General features: G+C 42.4%; 3 protein-coding genes across 3 annotated transcripts; 2 read left to right on the top strand and 1 right to left on the bottom strand.

Annotated features, from left to right (window-relative positions):
• Positions 1–210: 210 nt before the first annotated feature.
• Positions 211–2,097, bottom strand: bbs12 (Bardet-Biedl syndrome 12; the record flags this gene model as incomplete). The annotated part of the gene is made up of 1 exon (XM_079228684.1): positions 211–2,097. The coding sequence occupies one exon, from the start codon at positions 2,095–2,097 to the stop codon at positions 211–213; it is 1,887 nt and encodes a 628-aa protein (XP_079084810.1).
• Positions 2,098–3,117: 1,020 nt separating this feature from the next.
• Positions 3,118–5,532, top strand: cetn4 (centrin 4). The gene is made up of 5 exons (XM_079228312.1): positions 3,118–3,170; positions 3,409–3,564; positions 4,036–4,164; positions 4,366–4,503; positions 5,304–5,532. The coding sequence occupies exons 1-5, from the start codon at positions 3,168–3,170 to the stop codon at positions 5,391–5,393; spliced, it is 516 nt and encodes a 171-aa protein (XP_079084438.1). The 5' UTR covers positions 3,118–3,167; the 3' UTR covers positions 5,394–5,532.
• Positions 5,533–9,358: 3,826 nt separating this feature from the next.
• On the top strand, positions 9,359–17,060 carry LOC306745737 (interleukin-21-like; the record flags this gene model as incomplete). The annotated part of the gene is made up of 7 exons (XM_079228577.1): positions 9,359–9,449; positions 14,300–14,403; positions 14,491–14,532; positions 16,394–16,510; positions 16,632–16,673; positions 16,795–16,875; positions 16,997–17,060. The coding sequence occupies 7 exons, from the start codon at positions 9,359–9,361 to the stop codon at positions 17,015–17,017; spliced, it is 498 nt and encodes a 165-aa protein (XP_079084703.1). The 3' UTR covers positions 17,018–17,060.
• Positions 17,061–17,493: the final 433 nt, after the last annotated feature.

Genomic DNA, 17,493 nt, shown 5'->3' on the forward strand with positions numbered 1-17,493 from the left:
GATGTGTCATTTAATCATTTGTCTCCCCCGTGTGGTCGCACATAGGAAGCATTGCTTCTTTATTGATGACAAGGAAAAAACAACAAACAATATAAACACTTTATTCTACTTTACAGTCATAAAAATAAACATATCTTGAACGCGTGTGCAGTTTGAATAAACTTTGAGAAAGTTGTGGACAGTCAAATCATTCCAGATGTTGCATGAAGGTCATAACAGCATCATGTGTCCCTGTGCGCCATCGGCCTTTGGGTCAATGCCCGTGATGACCTCTGCGTCCGTCTGCAGGACCAGCAGAACCAGGTCTAAGGCCTTCCTCCACGCTTCCTGCTTCACGCTCAGACTGTCGTAGATCTGCACCGCCGGGGCTTCCCGAGGTTCCACGGTGGACGGAGCGCCCCCGTCCTCCTGTTCGCCTGCCAAGAAAAGCTGGGAGAATTCTGCAGCGATGCCTGGACTTCCTGCGTACGCCTGCAGTTGTTGGCTCACGGCAGTCCTGGCTCTGACCTTTGAAAACCTCCCGGTGTTAACCATCACAGTGGCTACGTAATCTATTAACCCGTCTGCCATGAGGCGCAACGCCAAGCCCCTGTAAGGGTTGTCCGCTGTCCCTCGGCGAGGCTCGACGTGGCGCTCCGCCTGCATCTGAAGGCGATGAACGCAGAGCATTTCGGTCACTCCGGCACCGGGCAGGAGGACTTTGCCCGTCAGCACTTGGTGCAGACGATGCGCGCACGCCCAAAACTGGTCCTCCAGGGCCTGCAGCTTGCCGCCCACGCAGCTCGTGAGGATCACGGTGACCAACTCGCTGCTCTGGACGGTGGAAATGTTCACGGCGGTCGAGGGCTTCCCCTCGCGGCTGCGGACCTCCTTCCATATCTCGACCTTCGCACCGGCGCCGACGCAGCGGCGACTCAGCTGCGTGGCGTAGGTCACCGGGACGGCTCCCGTCGCGTTCGCCAGGGCCTTCGCGACGGGAGCCTTCGCTTTGTCCACCACGAGTATGTGGTGTCTGCAACAGCGCTCAATCACTTTGTCACCGGCGAGCCCGCTCACGACCACCAGGTTCACTTCCAGGCTCAGCAGAAGTGTCACGGTCTCCTCCAGCCACTCTTCCTCTTTGTTTGAACTTGACAAGTGTGACCGGTCACGCACACACTGCACACCCTTCAGCCTTTTAAAGCCAAGGTGGCGATAGGCGTCTGATAGATCTCCAGTAATCAGAGCCACCTTCAAGTGTTGTTCTTTCAAGTGATGTGCAACTGAAGCCTGTTCATCCGATACAAGAACAATGCAGCCCTGTAAAACACATGCGTGCTCCTCCGGTAAACCGGGTAGCACGCAAGTCGCCACTTTGGTGACATCGAAAGTAGAACAGCTGACACCTGCCGGATTATTTTCCGATTGTATTCGGCTAGCCTCGACAACTAACTTCATCGCGTTGACGCAACCGTGACTCAGTCCCTCAGCGATGTGTGCGACGTCAGGGAGCTCAGGTTGAGGGACCGTGGAAACATCGTCAGCCCTGGTCTCGTAAAAATGTCTGCTGAGCTTTACTTTCCTTCGTCCACTGGCATTTAGAGGCTCGTCACCGGCTTCTCTTGTCCCTCGCAGGTGGCACGATGCCTGCGGAGCCTCCGCGGTGGGTTTCTTTGACAGGTGAAGTCCCAGACCCTGAGATCTCTCACCAAGGCCCTCGGTCGAGACGCTGCACTTCCTGCAAGCATCCAAGCACACCTCCATTCCTTCAGACATAGCCGAGATGATGTGCGCTACCGAGATGCCTCTCTGGAGGCACTCCAGAGCGGCGCGGCTCCACGATCCGGCGAGAAACAGCAGGCATCCCGACCCCGTGCGATAGACCTCCTGGTGGGCTCGAACGGTCTCGTAGACCAGCCGGCCCACCCCGCAGGTCGGCTCCAGGTTCTCCAGGACGCGAAGGCACGAGCGCGCGAGAGCCGACTCCCCACTCGCTTCGTCTTGGATAAACTTGAACTTTTTGTTGGGGCCCAAAGAGGAATGTGTGATTCCTGCCAGCGCGGAGAGCTTCTGCAGTCCAACATGTTGCCGATGGTTTATGATTGAACTCGCCAGCATTACTCGAGGTGCCTGGATCGTAAAAGGGACAAGAAACATATTTGTTCACGTGTTACTAAGTAAAGGTTGGTAGTTACAACTGCTAAGGTAACATGCTGAGTGTTACATCTCAGTCACATCAACAAGCAGTGGATGATAACCGATAGTAACTAAGTACAGCTAGTTAAACTTTGCATCATTAATGTTCATTTCAGAGAGAGAGAGAAAAAACAACAACACTTTGGTCACTGGTGCAATATAAATACATTGTATTCTGTCTGTATATATAGTACTGCTATTGTGGATTCTTTACTGTTTTACTGTTTATTTATATTACTTGTTTTTTATTTTATTTTACTATGTGTCTCTTGTGTGCACTATTCCTGTCTGCTGCTGTACTCCTGTAATTACCCCACTGCGGGACTAATAAAAGAGTATCTTATCTTATTTTATCTTAAATGTGGTACATTTACAAGTTACCCTAAAATGTCTGGGGGGAAAGAGAATACTTATTCCACCACTGTTCACATTTTTGGTCAACAATATAGACACAACTGCAGCTACAAGTTATTAAATGAACATTGTACAACACAAAACACAACATCTAGCTAAATGAGCAAGAGACTGCATAGCTACCAGACAAGCTAAGCTAACAGGCTAATGCCTGAAGAAAGGCAGTCCAAAACGAGACATAAACACAGGAGTGTCTGCAAAAGATGCGTCTGCTAAACAAGCCTCATCGATGCATAAAGGGTATAACGTTACCTTATTTAATAATGTATTATAGCATAACTATCGATGCCCACTGCCCAGCTGCCTTTGCTCAAGCGATTAAACACTGCGCATGCGCGTTGTTTTCTGGTGGTTGCTGTGGCGACAGGAAACGATCTCAACCATTGGCGCCCACAGTTATGACCCGCCTATTACCTTTTTTGTGATTGGCTAGTATGTTCGCGTCACAACGGATTGGTGGTTTCGATTGGCTCTCTCCCACGTCACTCAACAGAGAAAAAAAACCCGTTGCTGCTCGTTTTGTTGACATCAGATCCGAGACGCAGTCGCAGTTTTCCCGGGCTGAATCATTAATTTAAATGGTATAACTACATGCAAATGTCGAGTGTGAATATTACGCTATTTTAACATGTTGAGGACATTTCGAGATTAACCGTGAAAAGTCGAGAGTTAGTTCGCTAAAATAGTTTAAAACGTGTTTCTGTTGGGTCTCGTGCAGCAGCATAGCAGCTAAAGTTAGCTCGCATGACAGATAGGGGCGTCTCTCTGCTGCTCTAACGGAGGAGACAACGTCCTCATGCCGTTGTGTTTGTGTTTCAGGCTTCAGGTTACCGAAAACCATCTTCTTCTGTGGGCCAGAGGAAAAAAACAGGTCCCAAAATCGACCTGACTGAGGAGCAAAAGCAAGAAATTAAAGAGGCTTTTGACCTGTTTGACACAGATGGAAGTGGAACAATAGACGTGAAGGAGCTGAAGGTCAGTTTCTGGTTTAGTGAGCAACAAGTGTGTGTACCCTGTGATGACACAAATACCCTGTTACCCTGGTCTCCTCGTCCCCTGATACCCTTGTCTCCTCATCCCCTTATACCCTGATACCCTCATACCCTGTTACCCCGATCCCCTTGTCTCCTGGTACCCCGATCCCCTGATACCCTTGTCTCCTCATCCCCTTATACCCTGATACCCTCATACCCTGTTACCCCGATCCCCTTGTCTCCTGGTACCCCGATCCCCTGATACCCTTGTCTCCTCATCCCCTTATACCCTGTTACCCCGATCCCCTTGTCTCCTGGTACCCCGATCCCCTGATACCCTGGTCTCCTCATCCCCTGATACCATGTTACCCCGATCCCCTGATACCCTGGTCTCCTCATCCCCTGATACCATGTTACCCTCATCCCCTGATACCCGCAGCCTCACCCCCCCCCTCATCTATCTGTACAACAGGTTGCCATGAGGGCGCTCGGGTTTGAACCCAAGAAGGAAGAGATCAGGAAGATGATAGTAGACTTCGATAAAGAGAGCTCTGGAACAATTGACTTAAGTGACTTTCTCGGTATGATGACTTCAAAAATGGTGAGTGTGTGTAATACAGGTGAAAAAAAACAAAAACAACAACCTGGAAACTTCTTGGAAATGTGTCATTTCTGATCCTGGAAAGACTGCGTGGCGACTCATGGAGTCACAAAAAATGCTTTTTTATTTTAGTTGTAGATTAAAATTGATTGACAAAGAGTTGATTGAGGCATGTGTTGTTGTTATTTTGTTTGTCAATAGAGTGAAAAAGACTCCACAGAAGAAATAATGAAGGCTTTCCGGCTGTTCGACGACGACGGCACGGGAAAAATCTCATTCAAAAACCTGAAGAGAGTTGCTAAGGAGCTGGGGGAGAACCTCACGGATGACGAATTAAAGGTATTAGTATTTTCTAATGACGTACCAAATATCATTTGTTATTGGTGGTCCATGCACAAAGACCACCTTTTTATTTTTAAATCTCACTGTAAAAGGAGTGTTTATTTTCCTCAAACTGCTCTCATGTTTGATGATTGAAAGTCGTTTCAGCAACATGCTCCTGTCAGATATTGCACCTTTGCACTGTATATACTTTCTAATGTAAAATACGGGCTAATAAATCCAGCAACGCACTGGCCCGATCGGGCAAGTAGATTTCTGACATGGAAAAAAAGAAAAGCATAAAGTGTTGAACCCCGCATGTTTAGGAACGCTCTTTTCTTTCCACCGGCCGTGGTGGACGGTTTCGTTAGGAAAAGCTGCAACAACAGAGAAGTGGTTTCTGCAGACACATTTACAAGCCGCAGAACAGTTATCAGAACATTCTGAAACTATGCAACTATGCAACCGTTGAAAAATAGTTTTGAGTTGTTGCAGAACGCCTTAAACAATACATTCATAGGACATCTCAGGATCATTTTACTATTGAGAGATAAATAGGTAGCAAAGAATAGGTTTGACTTCTCAGCTCTGAGATAATATAAATTCTTACATCACAAACGGGACTGAGGCTCGTTTCTCTTCTTCCCTTTATGATATCTGTTCTTTCGTATGATTTTTTTTTTGGGGCCGCTGAAATTCCCAGTGCGACGTGTCGTCAGTCTCCAGTGAGAGTTTGGAGTTTTTCTGGTGCATCACACGGGAGGCATTTTTAATTTCAACATTCAGACTTTGTTTCTCTTTCCCTTTTTTTTTTTTAGGAAATGATCGACGAGGCGGACCGAGATGGCGACGGGGAGGTGAACGAGCAGGAGTTCCTGAGGATAATGAAGAAGACCAATCTGTACTGAACCCGGCCTTGACTCCTTTGACTCCATCGGACCGGTTGGCGTCGGAGCTTTTCTTCGGGACCTTTTTTTTTAGAAATGTTTTACCCGCTCTGTATTTTTGCACAGATTTCTTTTCTACAATACAAGAAAAATAAATATATTTCCCTCTAATTTGTCTGCTGGTACTTTCAGTCAGATTTCCCAGAGTGTAAACGCTTGAAGAAATGCACAGTGCTTTACATCATGTCTTTCACTTTCTGCATCCTGCACAGCAATGCAACGCCAACGACCTTCGCAGACAGTGAAAGTCGTATGACTAAGTCCATGTCGGCTAACCAGCATTTTGTTATTGTCGACAGAAATGACGAGCGTGAACTTGAGATGATTAAAAGTCACTCTCGCTTCATGTTCTGAGATACTGGACCGAGTCATCGCCTGCAGGCGACACGGTCCCGACATATTCTGATCGTGTCACTGATTTAATTGCAGCGGAAGATTTTTTTTTTTTTAATACCAAAAACACCACGCCGTGTCTAAATAAACAGGATACTGTCGTGACGGGTTTTATTTTTTCCGAGCCGTCAGACGGCCGTCTATAATTTTGAGGATGCTTGCCACTGATTATGAAAGTTCTGATAACCCGTTCTAGACGGCGGAGGAACATCGGGCGGAAAATATGAAAAGTGTTGTCCCAAGATGAGATATCCTTTTTTTTCCTTTCATTTTTAAATATTCCGCACGTAAAATGTTTGAAAGGTACCAAAACAAATCATGCGAGCACTCAAAGTAATTCATATTTCATCAAACCTAAGATGAGATAATTGAAATTCAAAGTGCCAGAATATGGAATTGATGTGGATTCCACATTTCGCTCATCTGCCGAACTGAAATTTGGAATTGTTATAGATGAGCCAAAGCAGAAGGCGTGTATTTCACAGGTTCCCTTCATGTTAGCCCCTGTGACTCAGATCCCTCCGCCTTCTTGGAGTTCAAAGTACACCACACACCAGGTGAGCGCTGAGGAGCTGAAACTTACATCTGACCGTTCATTTCAACGCGTGAGAACCATTTAAAAACACATGTGAGCCCCAAAGTACCGTTCGAATCGCCTTTATTATTATTGTGGGTGGTGACCAGTGAATTCTACTACTTTGTTGGCTTCACCCTTTGTCGTCCAATGGAGTCACAACACATCGAGGAGAAAAGCTGCTGTGTGGGATTTACAGCGCTGGAAATGGATTCATCTCTGTTTAGTTCAGACCAGTGATTTTCAACCACTGTGCCGTGAAAATGTCCAATTTCACACCCACAAATATTATCTAGTGGCTGGCCTAGTAATGAAATACTCTCTTAATAATTACCTACCATATATGCTGTATATGCTCCAATGTGACAGGATTTCTTTATTGTAGAAAATGTGCCACGGCTCAAAAAAGGTTGAAAAACATTGGTTTAGACAGTGAAAGCGGTGGCGGTGCGTTTCTAGACGCAACATGTGAACGAACCCCTAATCGTGTAACGTCCCTCAAGAACAAGAGTAAAAACCCCAAAGCATGGCCGTATCCAGTAAATGTACACTCCAGACTCCTGTGTGCCCCGAACAATCACAGGGCACACTGTTGAAAAGGGCTAGTTGTGTTAACACCTAGGAACTGAAAAGGTACAGGCGAGCCACCTGAATTTGCCCGAAAACATGGATTATGAAAGAATAAATTATTCAGGAAAGCTTCAAGGTGTTCAGCAAGGAATCCGGTGAACAACCGAGAGGTTCACCACGTAGACGGAGAACACAGAGAAGCTCGGATTACAACACACACACACACACACACACACACACACCAGGTGAAAAGAAGCGCGGCTCCATTGTCTGCCCAGATATCTGATCCTCCTGTATATATATATATATATATATATGTACATAGCAGCTTCACAAAACAAGTGAGCGGCCCGTCCATCGCTGCTCTCAGGAAGTTGACAAGCCTCCAAAAGTGTCACCAAAAACGTGTTTAAATGATTAAATCATACAGGGTTGCATGTGTTTTATGTTTGCAGAACTTATTCCAAGCTCTCGTCATGGTTTTACTGTTTCTCACTGGTCATTTTTGTATTTCATGTTGATTTTGGTGAAGCCAAAAGACCATTTCTCCACATTTTGATGTTAATGTTTCTACTTTAATCTCAACGGGTCCTGAAATTACGGCGGAATGAACCTTTAAAGCTCATCACTTGCTCTTAGATGGTGTTATTTTCCATTATTATTGTGAATAAACTGATCAAAAGACTCGTTTGTCACTTAAACGTCAGCTGCAGGGAGCAGTCGTTTCGGATGAGTGGGCGCTGGACGTTTGATTTTAGAACAAAAGTTTCCTCTTGGAGTGCTGATGTGTTTGTCAGCGTCGCGGCCTGCAGAAGCTCCACAGCCCCTCGGCTGCAGCGTTATTCCCCTGCTGCTGCTGTGGTGAAACGCTCCGTCTGTTCAATACTCCCACTGCGCCGCTGCCGGCTTTCTCTTCCAATAAAACAACAAAGCGCCGAATGTCTGGTCGTTTCTGGTAAAAGATGATTTAAAAAAAATATATTATTAATGCTTAAAAGGTCAAGAATGTGTCACCGTTGTGTTGCCAACCTATTTCCACAAACCCCCTTTTGAGTAAGACGAGCTGAAGGCAAACTAATAACCATCATCGTGCCCAGAAGAAGCAAAGCGGTAGGTTGGCTTTTTATTTGTGAAATAGATATTTGTCATACATCATTTCTGGATTGTGAATGATAACATTTAACAAATATTTTACACTGTGACGAGGCAGCTTTTTTTTTTAAATCTCCTTTTTATTGCCATCTTTGAATACAATGTAGAGAGAACTTTGTAAAATAAAGTGTGTGCATATAATGTCCGGACTGCTGCACACCTGACTCATCTACTGCTCGACCTGTTTCCACCCAATCACCGTTAAAACATGTGAGTAGATCAGGTGTGAAAAAAAGAGCATTAGAGGACTTTAAAGGGGCATCTTCTTCGCTAGAGGAAAAGCAACAAACATAAAACACGAGCGTGTTTTTATTCATCACTTTTAAGTATTACCACCGGGTCGTCTGGAGGAGGTTAACTCCAGAGATGGTGGAGACTGATTCTGTGGACTAAGTGGAACAATATGTGTTTTTCTGGTTCAGCTGTGATGAGATTAATCGTGTTGATCCGACTTTCTGCACTTTAATTCTGTCTCAGTTCTCTTCTAAGTAGATTATAGCGTTGCAACACGACTGAAATTTACTGCAGAAACCAAACTTTTCTCTTCAGATGTCTTACTGGCTGGTGACCAACCTCATGAAAGAGAGGAAAATCATTCGAATATTGTTTATTAATTGTTTCATCTTGCTTTGTCAAATGTGCCGAGGATGGAATACGATTATTAAAGGCGACTCTCGTTCCATCTGCAGAAATCTAATCTGAAGTTTGGTTGACAGAATCCTCTTGGGGGAAAATAAATAAAAAGCTGAACGTGAGTTAAAGGGACGACATCATTAAATAAAGTCAGACCTAATTAAACGACATAGTGAACCTATGCACGCTTTAGATGAAGAGATCACACTTTCACTTGAGAAATTATTACTATTTCAGTGTTTGATCAGACGATCAGAGTCCCTGAAGAATAACGGACATCGATTTGAGACGCTTGATTACAGATTGAAGCATAATGTGGTCAAATGAAGTCATAAATCCTGCTGAGATCAAGAAATCTGCACTTTTGGGGGCAGCAGAAATAATTAGAGCAACATTTGTAAAACTGTCTGATATCACAGCACTTTGAACTTTGTTGCAGCAGAAGAAAGAGACTTCCATCCTGCAGGAGGTTTATCAAACCCTCTCCATTGCCATTCTGTCATATCGATAACAATAAGATAACGGTGAATCTTTTGCCCAATAACAATGAGAAATAGAGCTGAATTCCACATTTTGATTTCTTCATTTTCTTTATTCCGCAACCATGGCATTGTCATGCTCATGCCTGCTGCTGCTGAAGAGCACAGGAGGCGATCCCCCACCCACGGCCTCTGAGCTCTTCCTGTACACTTACGGTAATATCAAGTCACCTCCATGGGTCCTTGTTCCTGCTCTGAGAATGCTTGCGAAAATACATTTATTTAATTTAATAAAAACAAAATGTAGGACTTTTTTTGTTGTTACGTTTATGTTTATTCAAAAGAGTTTTTCTTCCAAACAAATAAACAATATTCTGCAATATTTGTATGAGTTGCATTTCAACCTCACACCCACTCGCCCCGGAAAATGCAAACTGTTTACGAAGAGGAGACCGCAGGGTCGGAAATCATACTACAGCCAGTGGGAGGAGAAATAAACGCCATAATTAAGACAGGGGAGGAATAAATAAGTATGAGTTTGAAATACACACAAACACACACAGTTGACACAGTTGTCCACTTTTTTGGTATTTTTAAATATACATTGTATTTGTCTCAAACACGTCAAACACACCATGAAATATTAAAAACCATCATCACAGTATGACCGGCCACAGACTTTGAGTCAAAACACACAGAATCTGCACTGATAGAAACTGTGTTATAGTGAAATACAGTGGAGAGTCACAGGACATTACATGTCCTCCTGGATAAACAATATGCATTAAGAAGCTATCAGATAACTTATTAAAATAATAGTACTTATATAATATAACTTTATTTAATTAAATATCATTTGTACATTCAAGCTTTTATCTGTTATAGTAAAGAAAGACACTTTATTATTTCAGTCAGAACACTGTTCTTTTCCCCGAGAAATACAAACATCTTTATTCTTTTACAAAAGGAGGTATGCAGCCCAGACACAATAAAAGGAGAAAAACAAGCCCCCCCCCCCCCCCCCCCCTCCACACACACACACACACACACCCACACACACACACTCCAATCCTGAATGCTCAGATTTATAAGATGAAGTCTTATAAAGCAGGCTCGCTCTCGGTGTCGCAGCATTTGACCAAACCTCTTCTTCTGCTTTCCTTTTCTCTCCCACCTGTTGACCTCTATCTGTCACAGATCTCCCTCCAAGTCTCACCCTTCTCACTGCGTTTAACACTCTTGGCCACAAAGAGAAACTCAGTGTGACTTGCGTCTTCAGTCCTGACAGAGTTCTTAGTCATCGCCCGAAAACAGAGAGGTTGCACAGGAGTTGGAAAAGAAAGAGAGAAGCATTACACGGAAAAAGCTCTGAAATGCAGATGAGGCGCAAGTGTCTCCGCCAGGAGAGGACTTCTATTTTTGGATGTGGAGAGATAAACGGCTAGTTTTGGCTTTGTGAAATAACAGATTTTGGTCATGGTTGCATAAAAGAAACTGGTTCCAACGTATTCTCCAACATTTTATAAAGAGTTTGTCAGTTTCAATTAATGGCGTTATGAGTTTATGAGTAGAAATCTCCTTTTTTGTCCTTTTAGCTCAACTCATCTGAAATACCCTCCCAAGTTGTATGATGATGATAATTATTTAAAAAAAAACTTAACTTCACTCAATCAAAGCCAAACGTTGCACATACTCTTAACATATAGAGAGCTATGTTATATATTAAATATAGCAAACATAGTTACGATAAGAAAATACAACTTTTAATTATATTTTTGCAAAATATATATATATTTTTTTATGTGCACTATCATAAACCAATATACCAGTAACACATACATGGACTTATTATCTATGTTCCCAAGGGCTTTCTGTATTTTATAGCTTTTTATTGAATTATTCAAATAGGCCTTGTGGTTGAGGAGATAATCGGAATTTAGTATGGGGATATTAACCATTCGGATTTTTGGAAAAAAGGGCTTGATGCCATAAAGTTCATCAGGTTTTTGGTCCAGATGCCCTGCAGGTCTGTTTTCAGAAGGCCAAATAGTCAAAATATGTCTATAGAAGGGCTGGAGGAGGATCATGTACAACAAAGTCTTATAAATGGCTTATAACTGCTTAAAAAGCAAAAATTATAGTTCAACCGGCAAAAAAAATACATTTATTTAAAAATCTCATTTCGGAAGAAAATTCAACAGAAAAACTCCACCTCTTTAATTCTCAATGCACTCACATCCCCTCCATCTTATCTGTCTGTGCAGGAAGTTATCTAACGTTGGGTGCAATTTTAATTTCATGTTCTCATTTTAAGCCTTTTTAATAAGGCTTTTCATACACACACACACACACACACACACACACACACACACACACACACACACACACACACACACAGAGGTGGGTCAGAAGGGGTTCCTTGAGTAAAATTCTTCTGAATTTGAACTCTACCTGAGGAAACATGTTCCCTTCGGTACGGGTGCACCACAGAAGGGGCGTCTCAGGGTGCTGCACCTCTCAGGCCGGCGGAGCCCCCACCCACCTGTTCCCTTACGCTGACGAAGACTGAGAGCAGCCCAGAGGGGTTTTCTCTCTCTCTCTCTGTCTCACTTCCTCCCCGATGTAAAGATTGTGTGCGCAGTCACGGCACAGTGTGTGCGTTGCTCGTGTGCTCACGTCGGCCTCCCAGACTTTCCCAAATGGGTAATGCTAATGCTCATGGGAGGACATGACTGATATTTCCATGCAGATGTTGCCATTTTGTGCAGAACGTATTTTTAATCACATCATCTGTTCTTCTGAAAACCTTGGGGCACATGTACGAAGTGTGTGTGTGTGTGTGTGTGTGTGTGTGCAGTGTTCAATGAACTCTGCGTATATAAATATAAACGCATGCTGATTTTATTTGTTTTCCTGCCATGAAGGTCTCTTTGCTCACTGCAGTACAGTGTGTGCACATCTGCAGCTGGAATCCAAGTGTTCAAAATTAAATAGAAGCGGGTTGCAGGCATTCGGGTGAAATAATCAGAATTAGCATGTGAATATTTGAGTTATGGCCCAAAAACTTGTTGACCAAATTCTAACCGCTTCATATTCGAGTCCAGGTGGGCGTTTGAGATCCCACGCTCACGAGAACGGGGCGGCGGGACCAACGGACCACCCTGAACACATCACGCTGCCAGCCTCTGCTTTCATAAAAAGGCTATTTGTCAGATGCACATCAAAGGGGCTGAACTTCAAGAGGCAAAGCGGTGCGCTAAGCACGTTTGTTTTTAGGGGAATTTCCTTCTAAATGAGAGTCGGTGACAGTTGACATTTTTACTTTGTGTTTCTGAATGCAAACAAACTCACATCAAAGTCAGTTTAAAAAAAAAAAAAAGAGTGCGGAACACCGAACGAAGTTATTCAGCCCAATAAAGTGCAGTGATGATTTATAGGAAGAAAAGGGGCATAAAGGGTACAAATTAAAAATATGACATATATAGGACGGGTCAGTAGAACCTTGACATGCTACAAGCAGGGTTCATACACATGTTGACCAGTGGGTTTCCATGACTTTAAACCAAAGTTCCATGACAAACATTTAGTGAAATCTGGGTGTAAACAGTAAAAAGTGAGTAAATGTAGTATTTAAACTAACAATGAGAATACAAAGCATACAGTAAACCTTAAATGACTCAAATGAATGAGACAATAGTTTAATTAAAAGAATCAACATTTATATAGATGCCTGTATGCATGCCTGCTTATATTTCTTTTAAAAGCATATTCATTATTTCAAACTCAGCGTAAATGAACGGCATGAACACATGAATATAACACATTTACATGACTTTTTTTCAAGGACTTTTCCAGGCCTGGAAATAATCATTTTAAAACGTCGTGGACTCTTCAGGTTGTCCATGACCGTGAGAACTCTGAACAAGACGCATCGGGATGTTTGCTCAGGTGGAGAACACTCATGAACCAGAAGATTGAGGAGCAACAAAGTTGAATCTTTTACAAAGATGTGAGGAAAACCACGTTACAGTGACTGCGCAGGGTGATGGACACAAATCTTTGTTTTGCATGTCGTAGTGTCCTTGAGCAAGACACTGAACCCCCAGTTGCTCTCCGGGCGCCTCACAGCAGCCCACTGCTCCTTAGGATGGGTTAAAGGCAGAAGACCTATTTCATCCATGTAAAATATGTAATATGACGAACGTATACGAATAAAAAGATTAGGAAAGAGGCTCTTTACAGGTGGCATTTCAGTGATGGATTCACTGCTTCTCTATTAAGTAACTAAATCCACCGTCATGAATCAAGCAGATGAGGAACGACGCACACGTTGGAGCGGTTGCTTTATTGGTGCCACATGTTTAAAAAGAGATTTGCAATAAGGGATAAGCAGTGGAACCACTTCTTATCCCTCTCTCGTGTACTTTATCAGAGTCAAACACGAAGGGCGTCACACGGACGAGTAACGGCGAGATGGAAGACGGGCGGCTGCCTGAAAGCCCGTTTTAAAAAAAGGTCATATTCGTAAATATGACTGGAGTCGTCTCGGCCATCGGACTTCCTCCTGCACTGACAAAACACATCTCCTCACTTCTCCTTTTGGCTCGACGTGAACACTTACAAACAGGGGTTTCCTGTTGTTGCAGCACGCTCTGTGTGTGTGTGTGTGTGTGTGTGTGTATGCATTAAGGTTGTCGACGCCACATCTACGAAACAAAACCTATGACACGCTGTCGGCCGCGGCGTCTCCACTGATTCAAAATGAAAATGGGAAGTGCCGTTCCGTTTTTTTTTTTTTTTTTTTTTACGTTTCACGCGTGAACGTGACGCCACTCTCGCGTCGCGTAGCGGTGGCTGACATGTGGAAAAGAAAGTTTCACTCACACGCCGCCAGTTTCTGCAGCTTTCCAGGTGGTTTTCCTGTGTCCTCAGGGATGAGTATAAAGAAGGTAAGCGACGGTTTGTCTGCATCTCCGGTGAACCTTTCGAAAAGCCTCCTTTGGTGATCTTGTTGTCTGCCGCTCTCGCCGAGAATATGAAGTTGGTTGTTTTCTGCCTGTTTGCAGTCTGGTGCGGCTCTCTGGCCACATCACATCCCAATAACACAACATTACAGAGAAAACTACGAGAAGTGCTGAGGCAGCTGAACAGTGTGAGACAGAGTCTGCAGGTAGGTGCTTCTACATTTTACTTTCTTCTTTTTTATTCTTTGGGTTCTCGTTATTAAAGCACAACGCTCTCGGTTTGTTCCTCACAGCACGAAGAGAAGATGCTGAACACGCCGCCGCTGAGTGTTGAGGTAAGAAAAGTCTGACTTGTGTTGAACAGATTGTTGACAGCGTGGTCACCGACTCTAATATTAATATGTGCGGTTGCTTAGTCATTGTTGATATTCTCCCACCTACTGCTAATTGTCATGTAGGAGGAGATGTGTGTGAAATGACAAAAATGTCTTGGGTTGTAAGCGAATATAAATCGGCTGTAAAAGAAAAGAAAAAAGATAAATAAATAAATAGGGTTTATCATGTAGCTTTACAAATTCATATTTTTTATATGAGTATGCGAGTTGATCTTGAAAAAATACATTTAAAATGCAATACATTCTAGATTAACCAAGGCTTTCCATGCAGTTACAGATAATTAAGATAAGCAAAAAGTTATAATCGGTCATCGATTGAAAAGTAAATTGAAATATGAGCATTTATTTTTTATTTATGTTATTATATTTTATAGAGAAAACATAAAATCCACCAAAAAAAATGTTACATTGGGAATTATTTGAATTTTAACAGTGTTATAGGGAACAAACTAATATCCACAAACATGCCACTATTTATATTTTAATTAAACAATTACTGGTACGAGTGGAAAAACTGCAGTCTATCAGATTAATTTAAAATATTATAATCACTTTTTTTATTTTACAATTATATGTAGATTAATTGCTTGACAGGACATGCATTTGTACTATAATTAGACCTTTTGGAAAGCAAAACCTACATGTTTAATGTTAAGCAATGCTCTTGTGGCCAAAACAATCCCACATAAAACTAAAAGTGACGTTGTGTAATAAATTCAGATCAAGTGTTACTTGTAAACTCAGATCGCTTCTCTTTCTCGTCAGTGAGTCAAGTCGAGAGCTTGCACAGCGTATTTTCTCACAGCTTCCTTTCCAAGTGAAATGTGATGAGTAATCAAGCAAACAAAACCATGACACTTCCTCACCGACTCGAAACGTTCTCTGGCGCACTAGAGAACGAAAAAAAAGGAAAAAAGATTTGACTCAACCTTTTGTTTAACTTGCAAATTACAGCTCATCTTAAACCACAAAGGATAAGGATGCTCGAGTGGTTGTGAAGCCACTATTGTTGCACAACAAAAGCTTATAAAAATCACCACACAACCGAGCAAAAGCTTGCACCAGATGATGTGACTGTAAAATAGCTGAATTTAGAAATAAAGCTAGGAAGTTTCTCTACAGACGGCGTCGTCTAAAACTAGGATTTGACCCAATAGTCACACACACTGCAGTCGCAGCAACAATTGGAAATAATGCGTCACATCATCGACGCTGAGAAACAAAAACGACCTGAGCACTTTTGGGAACAAGAAACTTTTCTTTTCAATAGTGGAAACTTGATGTTCAAAAGGTTTCAGGTGAAGTAAGAGTTATGCGTCTGATTGGAAAGTCAAGAGCAACGGTGAAGTCGTGACATGAAACCAGAAACAAAAGCCTTCTTGGAAATGTTTTGATGCCAGTGATGGGAGGATTTTTTCCTCTCCCTAAAATGAATACATGTAGAATTGTAGAGCAGTAAAAAAAAACTAAAAAAAACTAACAAATGTAATAGATTGTTGTTGTTTTTTTGGTGGTTAATCTGTAATTTTCCAGTTTTCTTTAAAATAACTTTCAGAAACAAATTCAACAAACAACAGCAACAATGTTGCCATTGATTTAAATCAATTAACAGCAACATTGGATTCAATTAAAAACTGACAGTGTCATTCATGGCCCATGATCACTTCGTATGGCTCAAGTGTTTGCAATGTTTGCAACTGCTTTATGGTTTTTAAGAGGCCGGATTGCTCCGAGAACATTGACATGCATCGGTGTGATATCGAGGTTTTATTCAGACCTTTTCTTTCTCTCCATGAAACAGGACTGCTGCTGCCTGTCAGCGCTGCGATGCTTCCAGGAGAACCTGCATGTGCAGTTCAACGTGAAGGAGAAAACGCAAGGAGGCAAACTTTACAATAGCCTCAAGAATTCGATCACTGTGAGTAAACGGGCGGCCGTGGGGAGAACGGGAAAAACAATAATGCATTCACCTGAAAGCCTTAATGGTCACGTTTGTGCTACAGCAAAAAAAACTAATGACTTCCTTTGATCCATTACAGAAACGAGGTCTTTGCAGTTCTACCAATTCAGGAGATGATCAGGTAAGAGAAGCTTTCCTTCTGCTATTTCTGTATTTACTGGATATTTCATTGATATTAAAACTGAATGCGTTGCACTCGCATGTGGTCATAAGTAAGTTATTAACTTCTCGTTTCCCTTTAGGCAACCTGCCAAAACTGCACCTCACATCCGAAGGAAACTGCGAGGGAATTCTTCAACAGGCTAGAGTCTCTTATTCAAAAGGTGAGCCCTTCTTTTTTTTCATCTCACACATTTTGTTTCAGCATAAAGGAGGCTGGATGTCTTTAATGTTGTCAAGATGTGAATATATGACTGATGTGAATTTCTTTCTTCTTCTTTTTAGGGCATAAGCAGACTGAGCTAAAACTGAGAAGAGGTGAAGATCTTCATGTGACCAAGGATCGACTGTAAAGAAGACACTATGCGGAAAATATATTTTCTAAATATTTAACTTATTTATTATTTATTTAGATTGTGTTAAAGCTATGAAGATTGTATTCTCAGAAAAGCTGCTTTGCCGCCCCCTAGTGGACTTGGCAGTTTTGATTTGTCCCCCCACCTCATTTTCACTGAAAGTTGATTTATATGTTGTAGTTCTCAAAGAATATAAAGTATTTAATTACATTTCTGCTATGTGTGACTTGCCTTAGTACAGGATTGTTTTCATTAAAATATTAAAGAGATTTCAAAAGATGTTTCTTTGGTCGCCTGGTTTATTTGTAGTACGTCAACAACTTAAAGCTCTTAAACTATATATATATATATATATAAAATTGGGACCGTGTGCAACAGAACTCCACTCAGAAACTGTTGGATTCTACAAACTGCTGCTTTACTGGA

The sequence above is a fragment of the Taurulus bubalis genome (assembly GCF_910589615.1).
Source record: "Taurulus bubalis genome assembly, chromosome: 13".
Classification (NCBI taxonomy): domain Eukaryota; kingdom Metazoa; phylum Chordata; class Actinopteri; order Perciformes; family Cottidae; genus Taurulus; species Taurulus bubalis.